The sequence below is a fragment of the Nipponia nippon genome, unplaced genomic scaffold, assembly GCF_047370975.1.
Source record: "Nipponia nippon isolate SJK-2023a ecotype South Korea unplaced genomic scaffold, ASM4737097v1 scaffold_9, whole genome shotgun sequence".
NCBI lineage: Eukaryota > Metazoa > Chordata > Aves > Pelecaniformes > Threskiornithidae > Nipponia > Nipponia nippon.
In genome coordinates, this window is record NW_028262413.1 from 24,088,428 (window position 1) to 24,113,909 (window position 25,482).

The 25,482-nt window shown below is 41.8% G+C and overlaps 1 protein-coding gene across 3 annotated transcripts in view; it reads right to left on the bottom strand.

Moving 5' to 3' along the window:
• WNT7A (Wnt family member 7A) overlaps positions 1-25,482 on the bottom strand; it is a 40,783-nt gene that overhangs the window by 13,897 nt on the left and 1,404 nt on the right. For all 3 annotated transcript variants that reach the window (XR_015701442.1, XM_087744437.1, XM_087744436.1), the window contains 2 exons: positions 24,604-24,830; positions 12,172-12,443 (listed from right to left, as the gene is read on the bottom strand). Coding sequence is in view for 2 of the 3 variants with exons in the window: in XM_087744437.1 (XP_087600563.1) it covers positions 12,172-12,443; positions 24,604-24,830 (499 nt within the window). In the remaining variant the exon portion in view is untranslated. The remainder of the gene's footprint in view (positions 1-12,171; positions 12,444-24,603; positions 24,831-25,482) is intronic.

Consider the following 25,482-nt stretch of genomic DNA (forward strand, 5'->3'; position numbering starts at 1 on the left):
AAGATGAACTAAAACTTATTTATACTCCTCAGTTTGGGAACACAATGAGTTAGAGTCTTGGGGGTTATTCAGGCAGGGATGTCATTGCTGCCTGTCACTTTGGGCTATGTCATGGAGCCTGAGTCATTCTTCACGTAAAAAAAAGTAGGGAAAACAGGAAATGACACAACTGGAATTCATCCTCGTCACAGCTAATGTACACAGAGAGAGGAATGGTACAGGGTTGACTCATTCCCAATAAACATCATCTTCCGTGTAACTCTCCCTACTGGTAGTGAAGCACTCAAATGAAGTGGTGCTGGCATTGTATAGTAAAGAACTGGGAGCAACCAGGTAGAGCATTTTGACGAATGCTCAAGCTGTCAAGCGAAAAGTTTCCAAAGAGTGATAGAAACCAAAAGAACAGTCTTACTTGTTCCAGACAACTTATCAGAAAACACCTCTTGTGCTAAACTAATAAAGCCAGGTACTGGCAGGAGTACTAGTTGCAAAACAATATCACTCCATATTGCTTCCAAACATTTTTAACCAATAGCCACACACAGTTAATTATAGGTTCATTTAGTTGCATACCAAACTATGAGAGTTAACCCTTAGGTAGTCAGCAGATAATACTACACAAGGCATAGTTCTCATGCTGAAAAACTTATATAAATTTTAGTTCTCCAAGCCAGCAGTTTTAGTAAACTGTTTTTTCCTTTCTATCAAGCTTTTCAGGTGATTTAAAAGTATTTCTACATTAATTTTTCAGTACCATCTTTATAAAAAGTGCCATATTTCTTAGTTTAACTTCTTCATTAGCCCCTTTGGTCTAGAAAGAAGCACCAGGTATCTTCATGTTTGATTCACAGAGACATCGTTAAGCTTCAATCCTAATACCTAACACACTTTTCACAACTTGGTAAATGACAGTGAAGGTGTACCCATTGCCCGCTCTGCCTACCTACCATTTATTCATCAGGAAAGAGCACCTGAGCTATATCAAACTCACTTCCATTCCCTTCAGTCACACTATTTTGCAGAGATAACATGACCTAGACTGTGGCAGAGGCTTCAAGTCCATTGCCAAGGATGGTTGTACCCTGGATGGAATACCACGATGCTGGCACTTCAAGCAACAGCTGCTCAGGAAAGTGATAGCTACTCTTACCATTTTAAGAAAAATTTCCCATTACTTCTCCAGCTAATCAGCGTGCAATTATTTTAGTTATCATAAGGCAAAAGCTTGATCACAATAACACATTGTGTTTTGTGAACATATTTCCACACACTTTGTGTTTACAATTCAAAACATTCACATTATCATAAAGTAACATGATTTTGGTGTTAATTGTAATATTCTTGTGAGAATAATTATTCCACAAAGACGACTTTCAAATTAAGTTTTATATGTAAGAGTTTTCCCCCTCCAGTTGCAGTTGGGACAATAGATCCACACTTCCATGTTTTCAAATAGCTTCCACTTATCAGAGGTAAGATCCTACCAGCAGAGACTATCTCTGTAGCCTAGCAGCTGCCAAGATCAGCATGCCCGTATCCAGGCCAAGAATTTTAACAAGGATCTTCTGGCCTGTTGTCAATGAAAATTTCCTCCTATGCAGAAGAAAGTGGAATTTCCTAATTTTATGCATAATGCCTAGTGCAGTCTAAGCAAACCCCTTTGGCTTTCTGTCTTGCTTACCCGGCTTATTATATTTTCTCCTTTTCGTTCTAACAGGTATTTTAAGCAATAGTTGAAGCTTTTGTCTTACAGGTGTGCAATCACGTATTGAGAGAAATCCGCCTTTAAGGTGCACCATATTGATGCATGTAATTCCCCTTAGTCAGCTCACCCTCCAGACCAGACATAGCTATTGCTCTTTGTTAACAGATCTACCTGTTTACTACTTACAGATGAGTTAAGTAGCACCATCCAATGATACCATTAATAGTTTCTCTTTATAAGCCATATATAAATGAGTCTTGATAGCAAGACTGATGTTTTTAACAAAGGGCTAACCAATCACTCTAGGTCTTTAGTTCAGAAGGTCGTAGGATGCCCGTAACAATAACTTCTAACACCAGTTTCACCAGTACATAAACCCATCAAGAAAAGAAATCATGCATGTCTACAGCACACGTTTAATGTATTAATCAGATACTAATTTTATAAATCTCTCTTTAAGAGGAACCTTAATATAAAGTATAATTCTGTTAAATAGAATTACAAAAAAATCTTAATGCTAAGGTATTCCTTAGCATAGTTATTCAAATCTATAATGTTCTGGAAAATATTTTATGACTGATTACACCTTTTAGCTTAAAATTGCTCCAAATATAGCAAGGCAGACTTAGGTTGATTTCTTGAGAGAACAAAGCCTAAGTGCTCACCTAGTGTCTGTCACTCTTCTGCCTTCCTATCTTCTCATGTCCCCTTGGTAACAGCTGCACCTTTTTAGTAATTTCAACCAAATATGACAAAGGGTAGACATTTTGAAGAAACTTCTGTGAAATAAAAGACCACAGGGAGGATACAGATCCCATAAATACTGCAGGTGGCAGCGTGAAAGCTAGTGTTGGATCCCAGGCAATTCACAAAGAGTTTGCCATTGCCTGTAAGACATGCTTTTGCAGGAGAGCATCTCCACTGTTTACGTTTCCTGGATCTTTTCTTGCTTAACCAAGGTCTTAATCCAAGCCTTTTGGACATATATTCTTGACTCCTTATTGAACTTCTTTATTTACATGCTAACTATTGTGCCATTTCAAGAGTTAATTGTTTTATGACTGTCGGATTTATGTACCCAAAGATAACAATGTGTGCTATGACTCATTTGAAATCTCATGTGGAATAGCCCTGTAAGAGAATACATGGTTGTACTCATAATTGTGTGTGGTCTTATATTTAGTATAAGATCTAGTATGCTTAAGGCAAGGCTAGTTTCCTTAGCGCAGGCCATCAGCTGACACTACCAAGAGAACTTATTGCTAGAGCACTAGCAATAGATGTTGACTTAGATCTGATTCAGAGTCTGTGAATACTGACACTTTCCTTCTGTTTGTCCCAGGGGACCAAATGTACTCCATTAGGTGCAGCTCACTTTTAAGTACCAGAAGGCTCAGGATCATTTCAATAACCAGTTCTAATGCAAATTAATACTAGTGCCTTTTGGCACTAATTGGGCATGCAGAGCCAAGAATCCTCTCTGCAATTACCTGAAACCCTTATCCTTTAATAGATACATTCTACATTCTTCCAGTACCAAAACAGGCCTTGTGTGTGTCCTTGGACTAAAAGGTTGTTCTTCATTTAATTGATTTTTTAATTGTTTACTTCAAAATACCTGGAAATTCTTTCCATTAAAGCAAAAGTCTGGTCCATTTGTACAGCGAATGCTAACAATTATTGCTTTTGGTGAGTGTTCAGGGCTTCATGACTTCAGAGTTTTCTTCTACCAAGTGTCTAATAAGACATTTGAACCAAACCTTGGTTTAACTTTCATCTTTACCAAAACCTCTGTTATGTATTGTTCCAAGCTTCTCTGCTTAGCCCACGTAACTGAGTTCATGTTACTGACTCATCACTGCAAGGCTCTTGGAAATGATCCTGGAGATACTTCCAGTTACAACTCTAGAGGGTTGGGTTGTAACTGCAGAAGATTCCCGTTTCTGTCCCTGTTGACACAGCATGGTAGCAAAGATTCAGCCGCACAAACCTAGAGTTACATAATGAATGGGTATACTTTGTTAGAGATGTAATGAATGAGTCTGCACAGTGCAAGATTTCCAACAAAATTCAGTGTAAACTTTATGTGTAGTATAAACACTGCCGATTTGTGTATTAAAAATGTTCTCAGTGAATAGCCTGGCCTAACCATTAGTTTCCTGCTAACTTAACCAATACCTGTCTTGTATTGTTTTTTGCTAAAAATGCTAAAATATGGAGATGCAAGTATCTAGTTTTATGCAAGTAAACCACTCTTAGGTTTGGAAACCTAAATTTGAAGTTTGACGAATGTCATCTGGGGAATAAAGAAGAAGCAGAACTGTGCTCATCAGCTATTTCTGAAAATTTTGCAACAACTTAGGCCTAAATTTAGGCATGAAGCTTAAAAATTTTGGATTCTGATTTAATTTCTCAATAAAATGTCAAAAAGCACATGTTAATAGAAATAATACAAGGCAAAACAGCCATGTTCATAGGTCAGAATTAAGGTTAATAGGTGCTATGTTTTCTCTTTCTTACCACATTTATTACATGATCGGCATAAGTTTTACAATACCCAAACATAGCACATATTTACTTTGAAGTGCTTATGCTTTGTGATAGCTGTATTTGTTTCAAAGCAGTGATGTTTGTTTAGAAATGAGGGTTTTTGTTCTGCAACATGAGAGACACTGAAGACTCTACCAAGGGTCCCATCCAAAGGTGCTGAAAACAGTGGGAGAACTGAATAATCTATACAGAAACTATTTTCGTCCAGATGATGTTCCCCTCTGAGTACTGAATGACAAGCATATGCCCTGTGGGAAATGTTGCTAACTGTCCAAAGAGAGACTGAATTAAATTAGAAAATGTCCAAAAACGTATGACCCTGCCAGTGGCTTTGCTGAGAAAATTAATCATTATAGCAAGCATCTGATCATTTCAGTTATAAAAGGTGCATGATATTAAATTTGGAATTTGAGATCTTTGTTATTTATTAACAGACCCTGGCCCTCAGTCTCAGCTATCTTTGTCAGCAGTATGACAGATTGTCAGCTCTAGTAATCATACACATGAAATGCATGTTTTGCTCATAATGCCAGAATCCTCTAAAATTGCGACTGCAGGTAAGCGATAGCATTTATCATTCCTTAATCTTCAGCGTCAATCAGGAATTCAGTTTTCAACCATGTAAGATATAGGAGGGAGTTGAAAGCCAAAATACAAGTAGGACCATGTATCACAATTTCTGATTAGCTGAAAGTGGAGGACAAGTGGAATGAAAATTCATTCTTGCGGATTACAGTTCTTGTGCAGTCCAATTCCCTCTCATAATTTAGACTAACATTAATGTTCCCTTTATCTTTACTCTGGGCTGTTGAGAAGATGCAGAGCTTTTCTGTCAAGTTTGGACTTGTTTTAAGACTACTATCTAAAAAAAGTAGGAAAGCCATAAAACAGAACTTTGATCCTTTCAAATACAAACAAAATGAAGTTTGATCCTTTCAAATACAAAAAAAAAATACCGTAAGAGTGCACAGGATGTATATTTTTTTACACACCTAGGAAATTGCCCAGCAGAGTCTTGTTGTGCAGTGCAAACACTCAGTAAGGATGGGGTTTTTGGAAGCACTCAGCTGTGTCCTGTGGTCCCCACCAACCTCCACGGGAGTTTTGGCTTGGCCTTTCTGGAAATCCTGCTGCCCCCCAACAAACCTGTGGTGACAAAGTTGCCAGGAAAGACCATGGTGCATCTAATGCTCCTTTTCTAATTGCATTGAACTACAGCTGTGGTGCCAGGCCTTGAGGCTGGAGTGCTCGGAGAGAAGGGAGGTACTCTGAGCAGGAGGGCTGTGAAGCGCAGGAACTGTAGGGTGGGACAGGACTGGGTTTACTTTGGGTAATGTTCTATAACTGGACCCAGGTCTGTGGGTGGACACTCCTTCTCTTTGCCTGTACCTTACAGCCATGTCAGTGAGATTTGTCAGAAGTGGTTTTTACATATTCCATCTGGTCACAGCGAGACACAAGCCACATGTATAAACCTTCTCCTAAACCTCCTCCATCTGCCCAGTTTAATCTAGGCAAAATATTGTACAGCTTAAATAAGCAAGCCAGCAGGACATTCTACATAGGCATATTTGGTGCACCTAACACCATATTTTCTAGATGTTCTATGATATTTTAGCAGTGGAGCTGCATTTTTTATTTGTTAAGACTACTATTGCTTTGTGAGTGGAAGTGCTGTGTGTTGCTTTGGCTGAAGATTGTTTGCATGGTGTTTTAGGCATGGTTGTCTCCATTATATTGTGCCACTGCTCTGCCCCATTCTCCATTGCCAGGCTCCATGTTAACATGTCTATCAGCCTCATCTGTTAGGGGTCTAAACAGCTACAGCTGAAGTTTGTCAGAATTGCTACTGCCACTATCAACAAGGGGCACCTACTTGCCAACAAACTCAGCTCCCCATCTTCCTATGGGAATGGACGCATTGGTCTCTTATCAGCAAGGCAAGAAACCTCAGAAAGGGCTCAGTCAGTTGTGTGTTGCAGGTGCAGCACAGGGCTAAGTGTTGTTCTTGTTGCTCTTATGTGCTCAGCACATCTGTTGATGATGGAGGTCTAAGTGAGGGAGTAGTAAGGGGAGCTGGATGTAAATGAACAAGCTCTTGAGCAAGCAGGCATCACAACTAGTCCTGGGTATGCTTCTCTCTTCAGGATCCCTCACAGGAACTTGTAACTAGAAGTGGAAAGTTACTCCTGAAAAATGCTTTCCAACTTCAAGCCACTGTAAATTAGCAATGTACCACAACTATGATCATTTCACAAGTAGTTAATATGTATCTACCAGTAAAGAGGAAAATCATTCATCAGCTTTGTATTTAAGGAGCATCCCTAGCATTAAGAACTAGAAGCTTCTGAATACAAAAATCAGGAACATTTCTGTGCCCATGCCAAAAAAAAAAAAAAAAAAAGTGAGAAACCGCTGGAATATGTTAAGTGCAATTGCAAGGGCACTGATAAGTTCTGAACTCCAAGAAACATGTGGCTGTGCTGCTGATACTATAATATCACTTGATTGCTGGTGCCAGGAGTATGAGGGCAGCCTCACCCAGTTCTGTTCTGCTCGAAGCTGGTCTCCTAGACTCTCTGGAGACTATGGTAATTTTCAGCAGCTCCAGACACAGGCGAGCTTTATTCTGGTGTGCGTGTGCCATTAGAGACATTTTTTCTGATGGAGCTGAGAGACAGCTGAATACAAAAGTACATGGTTTTGGTTACTATTAGCCAGTTGTGCTGTGTGCAGAGATTGCTTAGGGCCAGATTACAGCTCGTACATATATGTGGGAAGGAATCTTTTGGCTCCACTATAGGCCCTGTGTCCTCCTGGCACACCGACTGTACCCTGCTAGCACTGCGCTTGCCAGGCAGTGTGCATCCCTGATCGTCTTCTGGAAACATAACTCCTACCAGGAACCACTGTCCTGCTGGGATCCCCCTTGAAAGTTGTGGTCTTCCTCAGGCAGGGACACCCCAGCGGGGCTGCAAGTTCACAAGCTGCACTCCCTCTCCACTGCAGGCAGCTGAACTGAGCCAGGGGTGCAAGCAGGAACAGTGCTATGTTTTCACGTGCTTTAAGACCTAGTTCAGGCAGAACTATTAAATCTCCAGAATTTCATGCCCATATTCAGAAAAATTATGAATGTTAAATTGTTGGGCAAGTGTCTTTTATTAGTCTTGTCTCTTTTCTAACCACGTGCTAGATGCTTACAACCTTTCAAGTGGTTCATCTGCAAGAGCTTGTGTTCTGTGCTGCTTCTTGTAGCCAGGGTAATAGGCTAGTTAAAGTAAAAGGTATCTTGAATCAAGTAGAAATAGCTGTCTCCTCTGGAGGGCTGTTAAATTCTTGCAGTGGTGTGGTGAGTGCATACTATGCAAGAACTGGAAGAAGTTCAGGGAAGTTACATAGCAGCAATCTCCTTCTGAAGTCAGAGATGCTAGCAAGTAAAGGGGGCGAGTGTCATAATTGTAGGCCTTACAGAATAGCTCGGGCAACTCCTGAACTCCATGTTTTCCAAATGCTGGTGTTTCACCTCAACATTATTACAGTTTTCCCTAAAGAATAAAATACTAAACACTTTAGTCTATTATGATCATTGCATGATCCACTTCAGAAACACCTTCTGGTTTCTCATAGCTTTGCTTGATATTTGCAACAGCTTTGTTAGGCATGTACTGCACATCTCCTATGAAACTTAGAGCTGAAAAGGAAAACTGAAATGCTACTGATTCAGAGGATGAAGATACGTTGCAAAGTTAGTGCACCTAGGTATGCCTCCAAAGAGAAACGCTGAATAAAAATCCACCTTGATGTGCTCTTGAATTGCAAAAGCCTTCTAATGCAGCTTGTGCCCATGATTTATAACAATGACTCATAATATTGCATTATACTTAATATGATGTAACGCTGATGCAAGATGCCATTCGTGGAATTTCAATGTCACCGAGAAAAAGAGAGGAGTGTGCAATCTGGTCATGTACCTTGCCATGCTGTCAAAATGAAAAGTTTACAGCCAAAATATGTAGAGCCTTTCAGTACCTACTTTGCTATTTTTTACTAGGACAACTTGGAGAATAACATTTTTATTTCCTGGAGCATAAGTATCTCTCAGACATATGTTATTGTGTTACTTACAGTAATTTAATTAAGTTTGTACTCGAGAAGACAAATTTGCTAACAGACAATTCAGTCTTGCAATTATAACCCCTCACATGGAAGTTTGCAGGGCAAATCAGGATTATGCCTTTAAATTAATTCAAGCTTTATCTCTCTTTTGTGACCCAGCTGTTATGAATTCTCCTCCTGTTCTCCCTGTACTGCTTGCTTCTTCCTGCAGTGAATCAGCATTTCAGGAAATACTAATTCAAAGAGGAAAGACACCCTAAACTCTGTTTCTGGAGGTCAGAAATAGCTGATCTCCAATACATTTGACAAATGATGTGAGGCTCCTCGGGCTGCTTGGGGCCAGTTTTGTAGGGTGTATGCGACCTCTGTTTTGAACTCTGCCCCTTCCTCTCCAAGTAGCCTGGGAACTTTGAAGTTGTGCCTGTGTGCTACAGAACCGAGTCCTGGTGGTTTGCTGCCAAGAGAGAGAAACAGAGACTTAGAGCCCTATCTTTTAGCAGTAAGGAAAATTATTACTTGCTCACCCCCAGCAGTGGAGGCATCATGGGTGCTCATTCTGCAAGAGCCGTTGCCATCTCTGGCATTAGTTTGCAGTGTGGGAGCAGCTGGAAACGGAGATATTTCACACATGCTGATCTCAGGTGGGATGTGCTGCATCATGGGTGTGCACATGAATATTTTTCAAGGATTGCACTAGCAAGGCTGTTCAGGAAAGGGAATAGCAGCATGGATGTTCTCCACCCATGACCTCTAAAATCCTCCACATTTGACACAGTCAATTTTTATTTGCTTCTAGAAAGAGCTGGCAGATGCTCATACTATTGCTCTGACAGAGTTGTCATGTATTCAGTAGGTTCAGAGAGACTGTTGTTGGCACTGCAGGCAGCAGAGATGCATCTGTCTAGGTAAAACAAGACTATGAGAAGGCAGAAAGTCTTGAAATGAGATCTCCAGAAAGTCTGGATCAGGCTTTTCCTGGTGGTCCTCTGTTAGTTTCTACCATGCAGTCCTACTTATGCTCAGTTTCCCTGGTACGCCCAGCAGGCCTGCCAGTAAAGTCTGACAGCATGAAGTCTGTCATCTCTTGCTCGCCAAGATGGAACAGATTAGTTTACTAGTGATTCTTAAGAAGACAACTATAGAATAATATACATATGATTTACTAGAGTGCCTCCACATCACCTACAGCTGGTGTCATCCTGAAGACGGACATTTTCACAGGTCATTCGTGAGCAGCCAGGGGAGTGGGGCATAGCACACAGTGCAGTTTGGCATTGCAAGACCAGAGAAATAGAGGGGACTGACTTTTGAACAGCATAGCGATGCCTACAGGTGAAGATAACAAATCAATAAGAATTGAACATCTAGTTTATTTTTGGAAGCCCGGTAGGTGCCAGTCTGTCTCCTAGGTGCATAAATATCATCAAAAACCTAGCCATGGGCAAGTAAAACTAGACAAGAATTTGTAGCCCAGAGGAAAGCCACCAAGAAGAGATTGTGTGGAGGCTGATAAGATCCATATTGCTCCAAAAGAGAGAGTACCACCTCAAAACAAGACAGTTTTTGTTGTGAAAGGGTTAGGTTGTGAGAGACCTAGCGTGCCAAATACCCATAATGGCCTCGCTCTGCCAGCTGGATTTAATACTGTGATCTTTCGCATAAGAGCAAAGCCTGAAAGGAATCTCTCTAGCAAAAACATCATTTATTCATTCTCTACAGGATGGTGGAGTAATATGCCTCATCTCAGTTGGTTACTCTTTCTTTCCCCTGAAGATTTCAAACAGAGATTTGTTCGAACAAAGATCAGTAATTTTGCTCTGTAAGGGATGCAGGAAGAAGCGTAGAAATATCTTTAGATCAGAACAGTTCCCGAGCCTGCTGGAGAAATGGCAGATTGCCAGAGATAGGATGCACCACTATTCTCCCTGATAACAATGCGTAGAGCTGAATCTTCCGGGCATAATATTTTAGGACAGCAAATTGTGCACATACAGGTGAGAAACACAAGGAGCTCATGTCCTCAAGGGGAGGTGGCTGAATGCTTTGCCTTCCCACAGGCCAGCTCCAGGACTACTATCCCTCCTCCTCTACCCTAGGTCCATACCTGGGTGATAACAGATCCAAGAAATGCAACTTCTTTTTCTGTCTGTATCTTTGAGCTTTGTAATTGAAACAATTTTCTAAGACAGTAGCCAGTTCCATCTATGATTGGAGTCCTCTATAGGCTGGTGTGTCATTTCTTGGGAATCTTTTACTGCCAGCACCTATCAAATAAAAGCAGACCTTTCAGGGAAGTAGCTTTCCCACAAAGGTGAAACTTCTCTGCTATTTTTTATTTCAGTGGATTTGTGCTTGTATAGGAGAGCAGACTGTGGGCCTTGGTGTTTTACCAATCTTTCCAGTATGTGCCTTCATGCTACCAGAAGCCAAGTACTAAAAATACTGAATCTCAGATCATTTGATTAGCAAATATTAATGGTTAGTCCTCGAGTTATTCTCAGAATTCAGTGTTAATTTTGCTAGTGTTTTGAAATACCATGTTTGCGCTAGAGAACCAGACACAGGCATTTGGGATACTAGGCAGAGTAAAAACCATAATCTGACCTATAAAGCTACTACAGTAGCATTAAATAAAAGTTAGGCCTTTATTTGGGGTGGAAGTGGCTTTCCTTCAATGCCATCTGCTTGGCTCCAGCATAAGTGGAGATGTCTCAGAGCCTGCAGGTAATTGCCACAACAAAAATAGTATCCACAAATTAACCACTGTTCCTAACTTCCTTCTCCCATTTGCTTCCAAGTCACACTAACATAATGCTAAAATCAGTACTAATGCACAGGAGCGCAAACAGTGAAAAAGGTAAAATAGAGAGCTAAGGTAGCAAGAGGATTTACATTCATTCTGTAAGATGCGATCAGCAAAATGGTAACTCCCGTATGGAAAGCAGCACTGGACTGTACCTGCACACAGCTGTGTGAGGAGCACACAGACATCCCCTGGCTATTCCTAGCTGGTGTAAATCAGAGCCCCTCCACCACTGAGACTGCTCTGAGGCATGCTGGGGAATGCCTGACTTGCAAGGATCTGAGGAGCAGAGATCAGGTTGGGTCTTGCATCTGCCACAGCTGCCATTGACAATCAGAAAACTGGCCGCGTGCAGCAAACGGCAAAGGCAGCAAACCCGGGGCAGTCAGTGCCCAGGATCGTCAGGAAACATGCGTGTCAGAAGCCGCTGAATTCCTGTCTTCCTGAGCGCTGGTTCTGCAGTAGCTGCTTTCAGCTACCCGGTCCCAAAGAATGGGGAGGGGGTGGGAATGTTGCTGTGCAAAATGATAAACCAAATTCATATAATGGTGTAACAGTGAGTCAGTTTGTGTTCTTTTTGCTGGAGTATTTTTCTCATTATAGAGGTAGTCCTCTCACAAAGAGCAAGGTTTAAACAGTTGGGTTGAAAATGATCCCTTTTCAAATGAGTGAGAAGTTCATGTCTGAACCTGACGAGAATCCCATTCATCTACACAGTAGCAGGCAAACTTTTTATCATAAGTACCGTTTGACTTTCCAGATAAAATGTTTGTTTGCTTTTTTCTTTTTACCATTGTAAAGAGTAACATTTAGACAAATATTTGACAGACAGATGGTCCAACAAACTCTTATAACTTGCAAAGGTGCCTACTTGTCTACTGTAAAATGAGGTTAGCATTAAAGCACACTGCAGTTCTCATGCACTGTACATGATCTAAGCCCATCTCCAATCCTAGGCCAGAGACAGCCACGTCTGGGGGAGAGCAGAAGTACTTACCTTCCGCCCGGCCTCATTGTTGTGCAGGTTCATGAGCGTCCTTGCATTTTGCTTAATCTCCCGGGCATCCACAAACACTTTGGCGAATCCTATTCCGTATCTGATGTCAGCAGAGCAGCCTCCCCATTTCCATCCTTCCTCTTTATGGTACTGTCCTTGTTTTTCTTTGTCACAACCACAGTCACTCAGGTTGCCCTGTGTACAGGCAGCCGTGATTGCATGTGCTACTCCAGCAGCAATGATGGCATATGTGAATGCTGCTTCTCTGCTACCTGAAATTAAAACAGTGCCGTAAATACGTGATACAACATGGTGACATTAGTTAGAAAAAGATAGGCAAGTTCCTGCAGTGCAAACATCAGAAGGCTATTATTGGAAGTGCTGTAAATCTGCAGGCATAAGCAGGTCTCTACTTTTCTAAGTATTGATTTTTCTGGATGTTCACTTTCTAAAATGATAGCTCTCTATAAGGTAGTAGGAGATAAAGTATTATTTAGGCAACTTTGTATATATATATATATATTTCCAGATGGTATTAGAAGTAGTCAGACTAAACTATTCATAGAGAAAATGTGGGGTGGCAAATGCTCTAGCTCAAAAAGAAAGACAAAAAAAAAGGGAAGGGAAGGGAAGGGAAGGGAAGGGAAGGGAAGGGAAGGGAAGGGAAGGGAAGGGAAGGGAAGGGAAGGGAAGGGAAGGGAAGGGAAGGGAAGGGAAGGGATGGGAAGGGAAGGGAAGGGAAGGGAAGGGAAGGGAAGGGAAGGGAAGGGAAGGGAAGGGAAGGGAAGGGAAGGGAAGGGAAGGGAAGGGAAGGGAAGGGAAGGGAAGGGAAGGAAGGGAGGGGAAGGGAAGGGAAGGGAAGGGAAGGGAAGGGAAGGGAAGGGAAGGGAAGGGAAGGGAAGGGAAGGGAAGGGAAGGGAAGGGAAGGGAAGGGAAGGGAAGGGAAGGGAAGGGAAGGGAAGGGAAGGGAAGGGAAGGGAAGGGAAGGGAAGGGAAGGGAAGGGAAGGGAAGGGAAGGGAAGGGAAGGGAAGGGAATAGGTGGAATTGAGGGTGAAATTGCTAAAACATCCATATTCATCTTTTTAAAAATCAGCTCAGAAATGGGATTTTATTTAGAAATTCAATTCCGTACTAAAAGGTATTTTTACAGGAAAACAACCTCTGTTAGAAATCTTGTTCTGAAAATATTTTAACTGAACTGGAACATTTTCTTCACTTTGTAGGTGTCTCTAAGTTTTCAACACTGACATTTGTGCAGACTCAATGAAATAAGTTTTGGTTTTAATTTCAAAATTTCTCACAGGATGGAACAATGATAGGTACCATGACAAAAGCAAGGCAAAGTAACAGCCTCACCAGAGGGCTGTGAGGAAGTGGTTAAGCCAGTATTATTTTATGCAATATGGCTATAATGACAGGCTTCTGTTTTTTGGGGGGTGTTCTCACTTCAAATCTATGATTTAATTTATCTTCTTGAAGCTTTCTTGCATTCTGGTGTGTGGACTTCCCACGTGTGTATCATATGGGATCTGCGAGGCTTTTGGAACCAGTTCTGCTGAGAGAGGACCCCTTCAAAACATAAGGAGGTTTGTGGAGGTTGCTCATGTATATAAAAAAAAAAGGCCTTTAAAAATTCTTGGATCTCCCAACCTAAGAACTTACCCCCTACTCTTATTGCTACAATGACAAAATCTACCCTTGCATCAATAGGATCAGAATCGGCTCTTAATTAGGAGAGGACAGATGGGAAGATCAGCTTCCTTTCTCCAAAAACCCGCCAGTTAAGTTCTGGCAGACTTCAACTGCTGGCAGTATTTTATTATACATGAAACAAGCACATTTCTGCTGTTTATTGGATTTCACAATAAAATAATCACTTGGGAAAGAAATCTTACACGCACTTGGCTACATCCCTTTCACATACATGATCTAGATTTCTGTACTTGTCACTAAATTGTTCTTTTAATGAAAAATATTCACTTCCTTATGGCAAGGAAGTAAAATGGAAAACAAGATGACATAATCAAAACCTGTTAACAGGCAACTTTGTGCCCTTTTATTTTTATTATTAATATGCTTTTATTAGCATAGGCAATATTCCCATTGATACTGCTATGCACTGTGTTTATTGAGGAAATTATAGACCAGTATCAGACTTCCTCAAAGGATTTCTTGTTTTCCCGTATTTAAAAAAAGAAAAATCATAAAATGTTGAATTGTTAGGACTGTGGACTTTGCAGATGAGGCTTTCTAGAACTAGTGGCTTTTCATGAAAATCTGAACATGGGATAGAAATCCCAGGCTTTAGGTGTATTTGGAGTTGTGCTCTCAGTGTCTCTGTGTGGCTGTGTGGGGAGAGTAGAGGAGGCAGGTGGAAGTGGGGTTCCACCAGGACCAGCCAGGGCATCTTTATAGTTCTTCCTCCAGTTTATCCTCAACAACATCCTCACTATTTTAAGTACAACACTATGAAAAAATGCACTGATAAACGGGGGAAGGTACAATAAGCAGTACTGGTTTCTCCATTCAGAGGGTCCCTCCTTGAAGGGGCAACACATTACGCTAGATTTCTGTTTCATGAAGCAGCAAAAATGGGACAGCAGCAAAAAAATATTTTGAGTTGAAATTTGAATGTGGTTCTGGTTTTCCTTTGGTTGGATGATTTCTGACCTAGCACAAGTTGTTTTCAACTGGGAGATCATTTTAATCGGACACACTCAACGCTGTAAAGACTCAGCAGCTCTTTTGTTTCTTAGAGGGGAGAAGAATTCAACGCAGGGAGTATAAAACTAGCACAAGCAGAATCAGAATACAGTGTCAAGCTTGATCATAAAATATATTACACAAATTAAGTTATTTTATAAGTTTGTCTTGTTTGGGGGAAAGTTTAGCAGCTTTTTAAAACTAAAAGTTAGCAGATTACAAGGTAAACAAAGCAAGTGTCTGGAGGAATTGATCAAGGTAGGAAGTACCTTGGCACTTGTGCAGTATTGATAAAGTGGCACAGGCTTGTCATGTCTGCATCGAACTATCCCTGTTTTCCTTAAATGATTCACTTTTTTAAGCTTCATTACCCTTGTCTGGCTCATAGAAATGTCAGCATACAGGGCAGGGGTAGGCTTACTTCATTCTGAGCCTCTTCTGTGACAGTGCTTTAGATACGAAAACAGTGTAATAGGGTTTTTGTAACCAAATGGGATAACATGAGAACATGTGTTTTCCTGCCACTTTTAAATAACGAATACTACTGCTCTACTTCTGATTTTAGCAGGCAGTTGAAATGCCTGGAGAATCTCAGAGGGAAACACTGCTTTAACAAGGTATGCTCAGGCAGCTGCTCCTTGCAGGCAACAGTTTGTTTCCTATGAGCTTCTTCTGATGCTCTAGAGCAGGCTGACTGGGGAAGTACTGGTCCACAAGCAGTCTAATCTCGAAATATGGGTAGGATGAAAGGTGCAACCTCATCAATTCTGACAGCCAGCTTAGACCTGTGCCTTACTTTCACTGTGAAAATTTAGTAGTAAAAAATTCAAGATCTTAGTGTTAGAAAAAGGTCAGGCTTTGATATCAACACAATACTGAGACTCTCTCATATTTACTTTAAGCTGCAGGTGATGGTGACTGTAGCATCACAAAATACTTCATAGGTGGGAACAGCACTTCTGGGTCAGGATGACAAAGACAGTTAGCAAAGTAGGAGATACGGTACAAAATATAGGGTAAGGAAAGAACAGAACTGTCAGCAATGCATCACATCATGTGAGACAGAGAGCCCACTTTGGCTAATGACCAGAATAAGCAAAATGCTTCTTTCCTAGCAAAAATAGTTAGTCAGTAGGCTGATGGTAACATCAAGGGTTTCGCTCTTCTGTATAACTGAAAGGGTGTGGAAAACCTTAATCTGCAGTCATTACCTTCTCTAGATGATTAGAAAGATCAGACAGTGGCTGGAAAAGTGAACTGGTATGTTTTCAGCAGTGAGATCAGAAAAGACCTTTTGAAGAAAGTTTAAATAAAATGTACTCATTGGCATGAGCTACTCAAACGGTCTCTTGAACAATCTTCTGAACCATTCGCTAGAAGTGTTGGGTGGAGACCCAGGAATTAACTCTTCTTGCACTCAGTTCCCATTGAATCCATCCATAAACTGCAATTGGATTAAAATCTATATTTTTTTTTAAAGATTTGAAAAAGAAGTAAAAAATTAATTTTAAAATGCATGTAATGAATATGCATTGTTGATCTTTGTGGAGCATTGGTGCAAATCGTGATCTGGCATCAACAGATCAGCAGATCCTGATGCTGGGTCAACTTAAGAGATTTTTGTGGAGGCTTTTCCAGCCAGTGACATGTAAGGGTGCACATAAAACCACTTGTGATGAGTAAACTGGCAAAAGAAAGAATGACGGCTGCCTGAGACCTACAGGAGTTGTGGAGAAAAGCGGAGAGTTGGCTATATGTGTACAAGAATTGTAAGCTGTCCTTTTAGCTCCTGAATGATATGTTCTTCTCATTGTCTAGAATAAGCAGAGGCTAAACACACACCAGAGCTAAACTCCAAGCATTAGAAACTTCAGCAAAGAATCTAGCAGTCTTTCAGAGGTTACTCTGGTCAGTTACAAGGCTGGTGATAAAATAGCATGGCAGCATTTCCAGGTATAACCGCTGTATTGCCATAAGCGATGTTCAAGCTCAGTGCAGATGTGCTGGGGCTGGTGGGGAGGGGAGAGGCACCCCCTGCGCCTGTCCCCAGCAGTGCCACCCATCAACACTCAACCTGGAAGTGGGATGTGGGCATCAATGTATGCCTGGCTCTCCTCCCCCCATCCAGACCTGGGGCCATCCTCAGCCTAGACAAATGCTTCAAGTGCTATGTGAACACAGAGGCTTTTCTTCATATGTCAGATATAAATATCTCCCTGCTCTTTCTGTTTTTTTCTGGACTTAAATAAGGTGTGCCGTGTGTTGCAGCTCCATTTGCTTTGATGGCAGATAGCTTGGTGTCCGTGGCTCCCAATATTTCTGCAGCTCTGCTCTTTTGATGCAAATCATCCTCCAAAGCATTGGAGTCCTGTCTTTAGGCCCTTCAATGGATAGCATGTGACAATCCAAAGCTGTCATTAACTTTGTCTCTGAGCTCTGCACAGTCAACCACCACCACAGAGTGTCAGATGTCATCAGGGGAAGCACTAAGATTATCACAAGTAAGTGAAAATATAAATATTACCAGCACAGGTGGCTTTCCTAACACTGAACATACTTATATACAACTCATCCAACCTTGGAACATTAATCCTACAAACACTCACACACGTATCTTTGCTCTTGTGTAGAAATGTTTGTGGGACTGGGCTTTGGCTGATCAGCAAGTGGTCTGCCTGTGTATCAGCGGAAAAGTGATCTGCATTCTGGTTTCAATGTAGCTAACTTAATTTTTTTAAGTTTAATCTTAAAATTTGAACAGTTTGTAAAAAACTTCATCCACACTGATCATAAATGAGAACTTAGTCTTAAAAAGAAGCACAATAACTTAGTGTTGCATGGGAAAGAGGACCTAAGCCCGCAAGATACAGAGTGGATTTACTTGCAGGAAGTCAGTAGGTGCTCAGCAGTTCACCTCTCAGGATCTAAGTATGTTTCTAAATAGCTTGGCCCACCCTATCAGTCCCCCTCATAAATTGACTAAGCTGTGAAATAAAAAAGACAAATTTCTATTTATCTCACTGGAAAACATGGGTTGTATTTTCTGCTATTTAAAGCCAAAAGGTCAGAGAGGGAGTTATCTGCAGTGACATGAGCTGAAATATGATTGTGAAAATATAAAGATGGAAAATACAACGTACGTTGCCAATTATGTGCCATAGCTAACATTACTTCACATCTCTCTATAGAGGTCATAACTCATAGCTAGGAAAAACAAAGAACAGAACTCATCCTCTGCCTACTTTGGGGTGTACCTCCTCCTTTCTTGGTAGACTCTGTATCGTCTTGCAGGCTTTTTATTTTTATCTTTCTTTAACCTAGAATATGTGATTAATAAAAATGGTAGCTTAAAAAAATCATTTAAGTATCCCCTTCCTATTTTTCTTCCCCCTTCTGTAAGGGTTCAAAGTTTTGAGGGGTTTGGTGCCTTAAAATATTGTACTTACTTGAAACTGACAGTTCCCTATAAATCGGCAGCATGTTCTTTGCAAAGATTAGTACCAATAAATAAAATAAGTAGAGATGCTCTAAGAGGCATTTGAGACTTTAGTCGCTGCCCACTTTCACAAGCTAAAGTTTGTTTCATCAACACATGAAATTTTTGGAGAGGAAACACTCCAGGTATAGTGACTATTTTTGCAACTACCCCCTTTAAACATAAAGTTACTACTCAAGCCATGCACATTACAAAAATTACAGCCAGTATTTTGGAGTTCAAACAACAGTTTCCAATTTTCAGACAGCTCTGATCCCTCCACAACACTGCCTTACTGTAGAAAACCCCACGTACTGACCCTGCAATAGGAGATAGCTCTTCTACCTTCCTAATGAAATGTAATCTTTTTGTTTCTTTGAAACATGTACTCACAAGACACATCTGAAGGCAGGTATGAAAACCTTCTGATGGGAATTCCAACTGCAGTGACCTTGGGGCAATGTTTTATCTTACTGTGACAGTCCCTGCTGAAAAAGATTGACTTTTTGGCATAAAGCAGCATGCTAGGTTTTGGATGTTCAGGCCATATTTCAGCCTGGGCGCTGTTTTGCCTGCAAATAACTGTTCTCATGCAAGATACTGACATTAAAAGTGGTTGTAAGGGCTGGAAACAGCACAGAAATGCAAATCCTGACCCTGCTTGAGTAGATGGCAAGACTTCTGTTAATTACAACATTTCTTTTCTCTGTATCTCAGGCATTTCCTAACACCACTAGTTCAGAAAACAGAGTATTTATCAATCCTTCTTCTAAATATTGACCACACTGAACAGTGCAGCAGCACTTAGAACCCAGTTTCCCACAGACTTGTGCAGGTAATCTTCCATGCAATATGAAAACAGCAAGCATTTTCATGATGATCTACCAGTGGGTGTTTACTTGGTCTGTTATTTTGTAATTCAAAGAATCAGACTTTAGAACCTGACACAAGAGACTACACCAGTATTTAAAATCAAAAAGCTCTAGAAAATGATCGAAGATTAAATCCTTTCTTGAACACACTTGTACCGGCATGTTTTCAAAAGTGTTTGTCTTTAACACGGTGACAAAGTGAAGTTTTACTCTATTATTTTTCTTTTAACTCTACCAGACCAGATAGAAGAATAAGCTAGACCTTGTTCTCTTTTGCATGGTAGCAAAAGAGAGAGTTCCTGATAGCTATTGAACAATATAGTTAAGAGTTTGGCTTGTAGGATAGTTCTCATTTGTTTCAATAGGCAAGAGTGGGAATGTCCCCTCTTCCTTTACGTTGCTGAAGCTATAGAAGAAAAGTTTATTCTAATATATGGAAAATAAATCCCTGCTAAATTCAGTCCAGTGAGCAGTGTAGAGCTAACAGTGTACTGCATAAAGGAAAGCTAACAGCCTCTTCTGTTTTAATGTGTACATTTGGGTACATCTGTAATGATCCCTGAGTCAAAGGCATTATGCACAACACACATAGGTGCTGACTTGTCCTGCTATGCTCAAAAGTTTTAAGACTAGTTTGTCCACGTGGATTCTCGTTTTGATTTCAGCTTTCCTTATTCACATGAGTAATGTCAGATGGATGAAGGCATCAAGGTGATTATACTGAAAAGTTTTTCAGTGTAAAAGAAACCAAGGAATTGGTGGATTTTAGTAAGACCAGGATGAAAACTTGGTTGAAATCATTTTTGCTGTAATGCTCTTCGGGGACCACCACACATGTTCATAGCCCTTGGCTGATTCCCTTCATCCTCTCCTATGCAGGGTCCATGACAGCTGCTGCAAGGCTATAGTGCCTTTCTTTTCATAGATCTGCACTGAAACAAGTTTCCACTTTGCTGTGTCACTTTGTAGAGATGCAGTGAAACAGTTTGTATTATTTTTACTTAGGAAGTCTTATTTAATAGTGGCAGTGCTGCTCAGTTATGACAAAAGGACATAGTTTTGTATTTTTACCCTGTGATGCCGATATGGTGCTGTCCTCAAGATACCATGAAATGTATGCATATCCTAAGGCGATTATTTGAGATAGTTACTGCTTGGCTTGTGATTATCACAAACAGTGAAGTTACTGTTAACTACCTGTTCATAAGGCTGCACACTGCAAAATGGGCTACTCAGGCACCTGATGAAAGGCTTTCGCCATAGCACCTACTCTTGCTGTGATCCGTCAGAGCCCAAGTCCAATTTTCAGATTCTATTAAAGGCATCCCTGGTTGCTCAGATGTTTAGGCTTGAACCACATTTCACCTGAAGAGAGATGGGCAGGAGATTTTTGGCCTATCCTGCTTTAAAACCTTGTTTTTGATTGTGGCCATCTTCAGGAACAGAGCCGCTGACCACTGTAACAAATATGTTTGTTTTTAAAAATGTCCATAATTGCAGCATTGCATCATCTCCATGGTTATTTTAAAAATTCTCTTTGTGACTTTACATTATTAATAAGATGTCTACAGAATTGTCTAGAAAAAAACTCTTGTGTTGATCTTGACTGTGACTCTTATCATTTCCTGTCGTAACTGGACCAAGTCCTCAGCTGGAGTAAACTGATGTCACTTTTACTCTGTTATTTCTCTTCATGTTATTGGCACTATTGTCACCAGCTGTCACGATAAGATATCCACAGTATGTCAGTAGGGAAGAATCTCTCTTTTGAAGGACAAACTAGATAAAATGACACAAGAAACGGATAGTATATGCTGTGTGCTGGTTGGAAACATGCTATAATGAGCTGGAAACTCAAGTCTGTGATTACAAATATGCCATATGAAGCATGGGTGAATTTAAATGATTGCTAACTACAACTCAACAACTAAACTAGCACTGGAAGACAGATTATATGTGAATTTGTTAAAATGCAGATCCACACATGCTACAGATTAGAACAGGAAAATTTTGTTTGATGCTTTCCTTCTACATATTTCAAAGTGCGTCACCAAGGCTAGTATCCCTGTTGCCATTTTAAAAATAGGAAAAGAGAAACACAGAGGAAAAGAGTGCTAGGGTCCCTCAGCCACACAACAGCAGAGCCACAAGGAGAACTTAGGCCTCCTGAATCACCCTGCAGTGTCAACAAGAGAATTTAAATAATTTGGGTACATTTGCATAACATTCATAAAACAGATTACCCAGTAAAGGTGAAAGTAATGAAACCTGATTTTGAGGAGGTTTAGCTTGGTGTGCCATCAAAATCATGGCTTAGGAAATAGTTCTGTAGTATCCAAGGGAACTTATTTGTATGAACTAACACAGGCAAATCCTATTAGCATAAGAGTTACTTAAGCACATCCTCCCAAATTGATATTAGACTTTGCTCGCCACACACGTTCAGCAGTGCAGTAGCAAGGCAAGCCACATTACTGTCATTCTGAAGTCATATCCTAATCATAGAGCAAGTACATCAGTGCCACTCCAGAGGCAGAGCAAAGCCCTCTAATAGAGAAAGAGGAATGAGGTCATGTGTGGCCCACCGACTTTATTGCAAGTGGCAAGACAAAGGTACTTCCGAGGCAATAACTTCACGGATGCAATTGGCCGAGAAATATAATCAGTCTTTGAATGCTATAAAAGGTACTAATGTATTAGTTGCTGTTTGAATAGTATTTTATAATACACACCATGTCAAAGGACTGAGAATCTAGAGCTGTTGCTGCTAATTAAAAAGCTACAGGGGTACAATATCTTTCCCTAATGTTAACCTGGATTTTTCTTGTGCACAGTAACCTTAAAATACGCCCTACAGGGTAAATGGTCCTTCATGTCACACGTCTCTCTCTCTTTCCTTTTTAGGGTAGGGCACACAAGCCTGATCTCCTGTTCAAGGGCACCAAATTTGACTTACGGCTTTATGGCACATAGGTTTTACCCTTTTTAACCAGAGTGAAGTATTAGCCTTTATTTCTCTGAATGGTAACCTAGAGCACTCCCGGACACAGAGATCTTAGGGAAAGAGCGAGAAATGTAGGAAAGAGATGCTTTTTCTTTATAGCCATAGAAAGATGAGCTGTGTCAGGTATTCTAGGTTTCTATACATGCTGATAGGCAAGAAGTAGAAGTACAAGGAGACAACCTGAGCAGGAGCGGTTACGTTATAGTATTTCAAGGTGTTTGAGGGCCTGAGTATTTTTATCCTTGAGACACCAGGCATGTCTTATGTGCGAGTAAAATTCACTATTGCAGATTTCAAACCTGTGTGATCTTTATCAAAGTTTATTTTCAAATGTAAATGTATTACCTGTTTAAATTTGAAGTTTCTGGTTATTCTTTAAATGAGTTTTATAATTTGGATGCCATTCAACCCTTGACTGTGTTCCGAAACCAATGATGAACTTGCCCTATCCATCTTAGCCTCGTAATGGATAGATAGAATGTATTAAGAGTTATCACCTCAAAGGCAGATCAAAGTCTGCTTCCTTTAATATTGACTTTCTTTAAAAGGACCTAAATATAACCCACTAGCTAAATAATTCAATTTTGGGAGAGGGGGAGGAACTGCATGTTTATACAACAGACCACAATAACTCCACAGTTTTATGATTTGTTGGAGAAGAAGAAATCCTTCTCACATTTTATGTTTAAGGAAATGTTACTCTTAGACTAAATGAGCCCAAACCTGTCAGCCATCCAAATGGTCTCTTCACTGACATAAGTGGCAAACACTGACAGGAACAGCTCAGCTCAAGGAATAGAAACAATTATCTAATCTGAATAAATGGTCCATTTTCAGATGTTTCACAATGTCGTGCAGGGTGGTTTTTACATTCCCTACTTGACTCACTCTGCTTGATTATCAAAGGTGTTGAAATATTGGTAACTCACACAGGCTTTCAAATTTAGTTTTCTTGTTCTCTTTCTGTTCTTTCCTTAAATATCTCTAAGTTTTGGAAAATACACATATCAGCGTGCACACAGGTGATAAAATATATGTTCAGTTAATGCCAGGCGTTCTCAGGAGTTCCAGAGCAAAGCGGCAATGCTGTATCTCTGCATTTCATGAGAATGCAAGGAATGAGGGCCATATCCTGCCATTTGTCCATATATGACTAAACGGTACCTGGAGCCAGTCCAGTCCAGAGGGTTTCCCAACAAGCTAGAAGCCAGGCACAGCTGCTGTACAACTACTTGGGGCTCTTCTAGCTTCTGTCCTCAGTCACTTCGTCTGTTCTCATGAACCATCCATGGTTTATATCATGCTAAACATGGTTTGACTGATTTTCTGGGGTTTTGTGCCTACATTTTAGCTGGGGAGGAGGGAGAAAGACCTCAAGGCTGAAACCACAGATCCCAACTTCGACTTCTGGATGTGGAATACCATACTGTGGGTGATTAGCTTTCAATGATGGCTCTAAAAATGACTATACCTATATTTGGAAAAGACTTTTCCTTGCTCTCTGTATTTTAAGTGCTGTGGAATCAACAAACATTGAGTAAGCTCCACTACCATGTGTTTTGCAGTACAGGGGTATGAGATGTTTAACCTCAGCTCTGTTTCCTCCGGTATTTGTGTTTGTGTATTCCTGCTGTTTTAGTTAAGAATTTCGAAGTATTTTGTACTGTTGCAATAACTGAAAAAAATAGAAACTGGAAATGGAATCTTCTGCCTGTTGATTGGGACAGGTTTTATAAATGCCCTGACATCTCAAACCAGAACACACCCATTCTTTCTGGTGGGAGAGAGGGCACTAGATACAGTTGCTATAGAATAACTATTTTATGTGGTGGGAATCTCTTATAATGAGATTGATTGCTGGACTTCAGTCCCAACAGGTATAAGCATCAGGCCAGTGTCACTGGTGAGGTGCCTGCACCCCAGAAATGTAGTTCTAACCCCGCTGAGCATTTGGTCTCTGACCACTACCTTTAACAAGAATCAAACACCTTTTTCTCGTCCTTAAGTTCATGGATAAGGCTGCCGTCCTGTGCACACAGACGGAAAATCTTTCAGAAAAGATTTTTGAGAGCAGGACACTGAAGTACTGTGGTGGAGGCTAACGCATGTGAAAGTGTTTTCCTGAGCCACGGCAAGGGCCGCGGCAGGTACCCTGCTAGGAGGAAGGACAGACGTCAGTCATGTTGGTAACAACAGCCACAGCATCCAGGTGAACGCACTTGAGGTGACGGTCCTACCTTGGCTGGCCCAAGCTAGGTCTGTGAGCTGGCTGGTCTTTCCCAACACCAACAGCTGTGCCACTGACCCTTCCCATGCACCCCCTTTTTGCTGTCATGCGGGTGGGAGCTGGTCAGCATCAAGCAGAGAGTCAACGTACCCACTTTCAGCTCCTTCCCGAAGACGGTCCTCTCTCCCAGGGCAGAGCAGTTCCAGCGCCCGTTGCGAAACTGGAACTGGCACTCGTTGATGCCCATCTGGGACCCTTCCCCGATGACGATAATAGCGTCGGGCCTGCTCTGGCAGATCGCCCGCTGCCGGGGGGCAAGACCTGGGATCTTGTTACAGATGATGCTGGCTCCCAGGGCCACCACAGAGGAAAAACCCCTGCAACGACAAGACACCAGGGGTGGCTGCGGGGAGGCTCATCCCGGAGGTGGACACAGCACCTGGCCACCTTCCCATGCTCCAGGGCCCAGCTTTGGCAGGTGCCCCCGGAAAGCACCCGCCTTTTCCCCCTGTCGCTTCCCTCTCACTCTCTCCGCAGCCAAAGCAGGAGATAAGGAACACGTGGGCTCCTGCCAAAACGGGATCCAACTTCCTCATTCGTAAATTAAAGCGCATGCAGCAGCTTTGCGTGCCCAGGCCACGCACAGGCAAAGGGCTGGGAGGGTTTTCCCTCTCCTATTGAACAGTCAGAGGGAGGGAAGGGGGACAATCAGCGCTCTCTGCCCCAGAGCTGCGCCGCCTCCCCCCCGCAGCCGGGCACACCTGGAGGGGCCGGGGCCAGGGATGCTGTGAGACCGGAGACCCGCCGCCCACCCTCCCCGTTCCCCTCCCGGTGCGGGCGGCGGTGCCGTGCGGGGAAGCCGAGGCCCGCCCCGAGCTGTGGGCGGCGGCAGGTGGCGTGCGGGGAGCCGGGCGAGGGCGGCCGTGGCACCCCGCGCCGGGGAGCGCAGCCTGGGGCGGAGAAAGGCCGGCTGCCCCAGGGGGTTTCCCCGGGTCCCCCCCGGCCCCGCACGACGCCGGGGCCGCCACT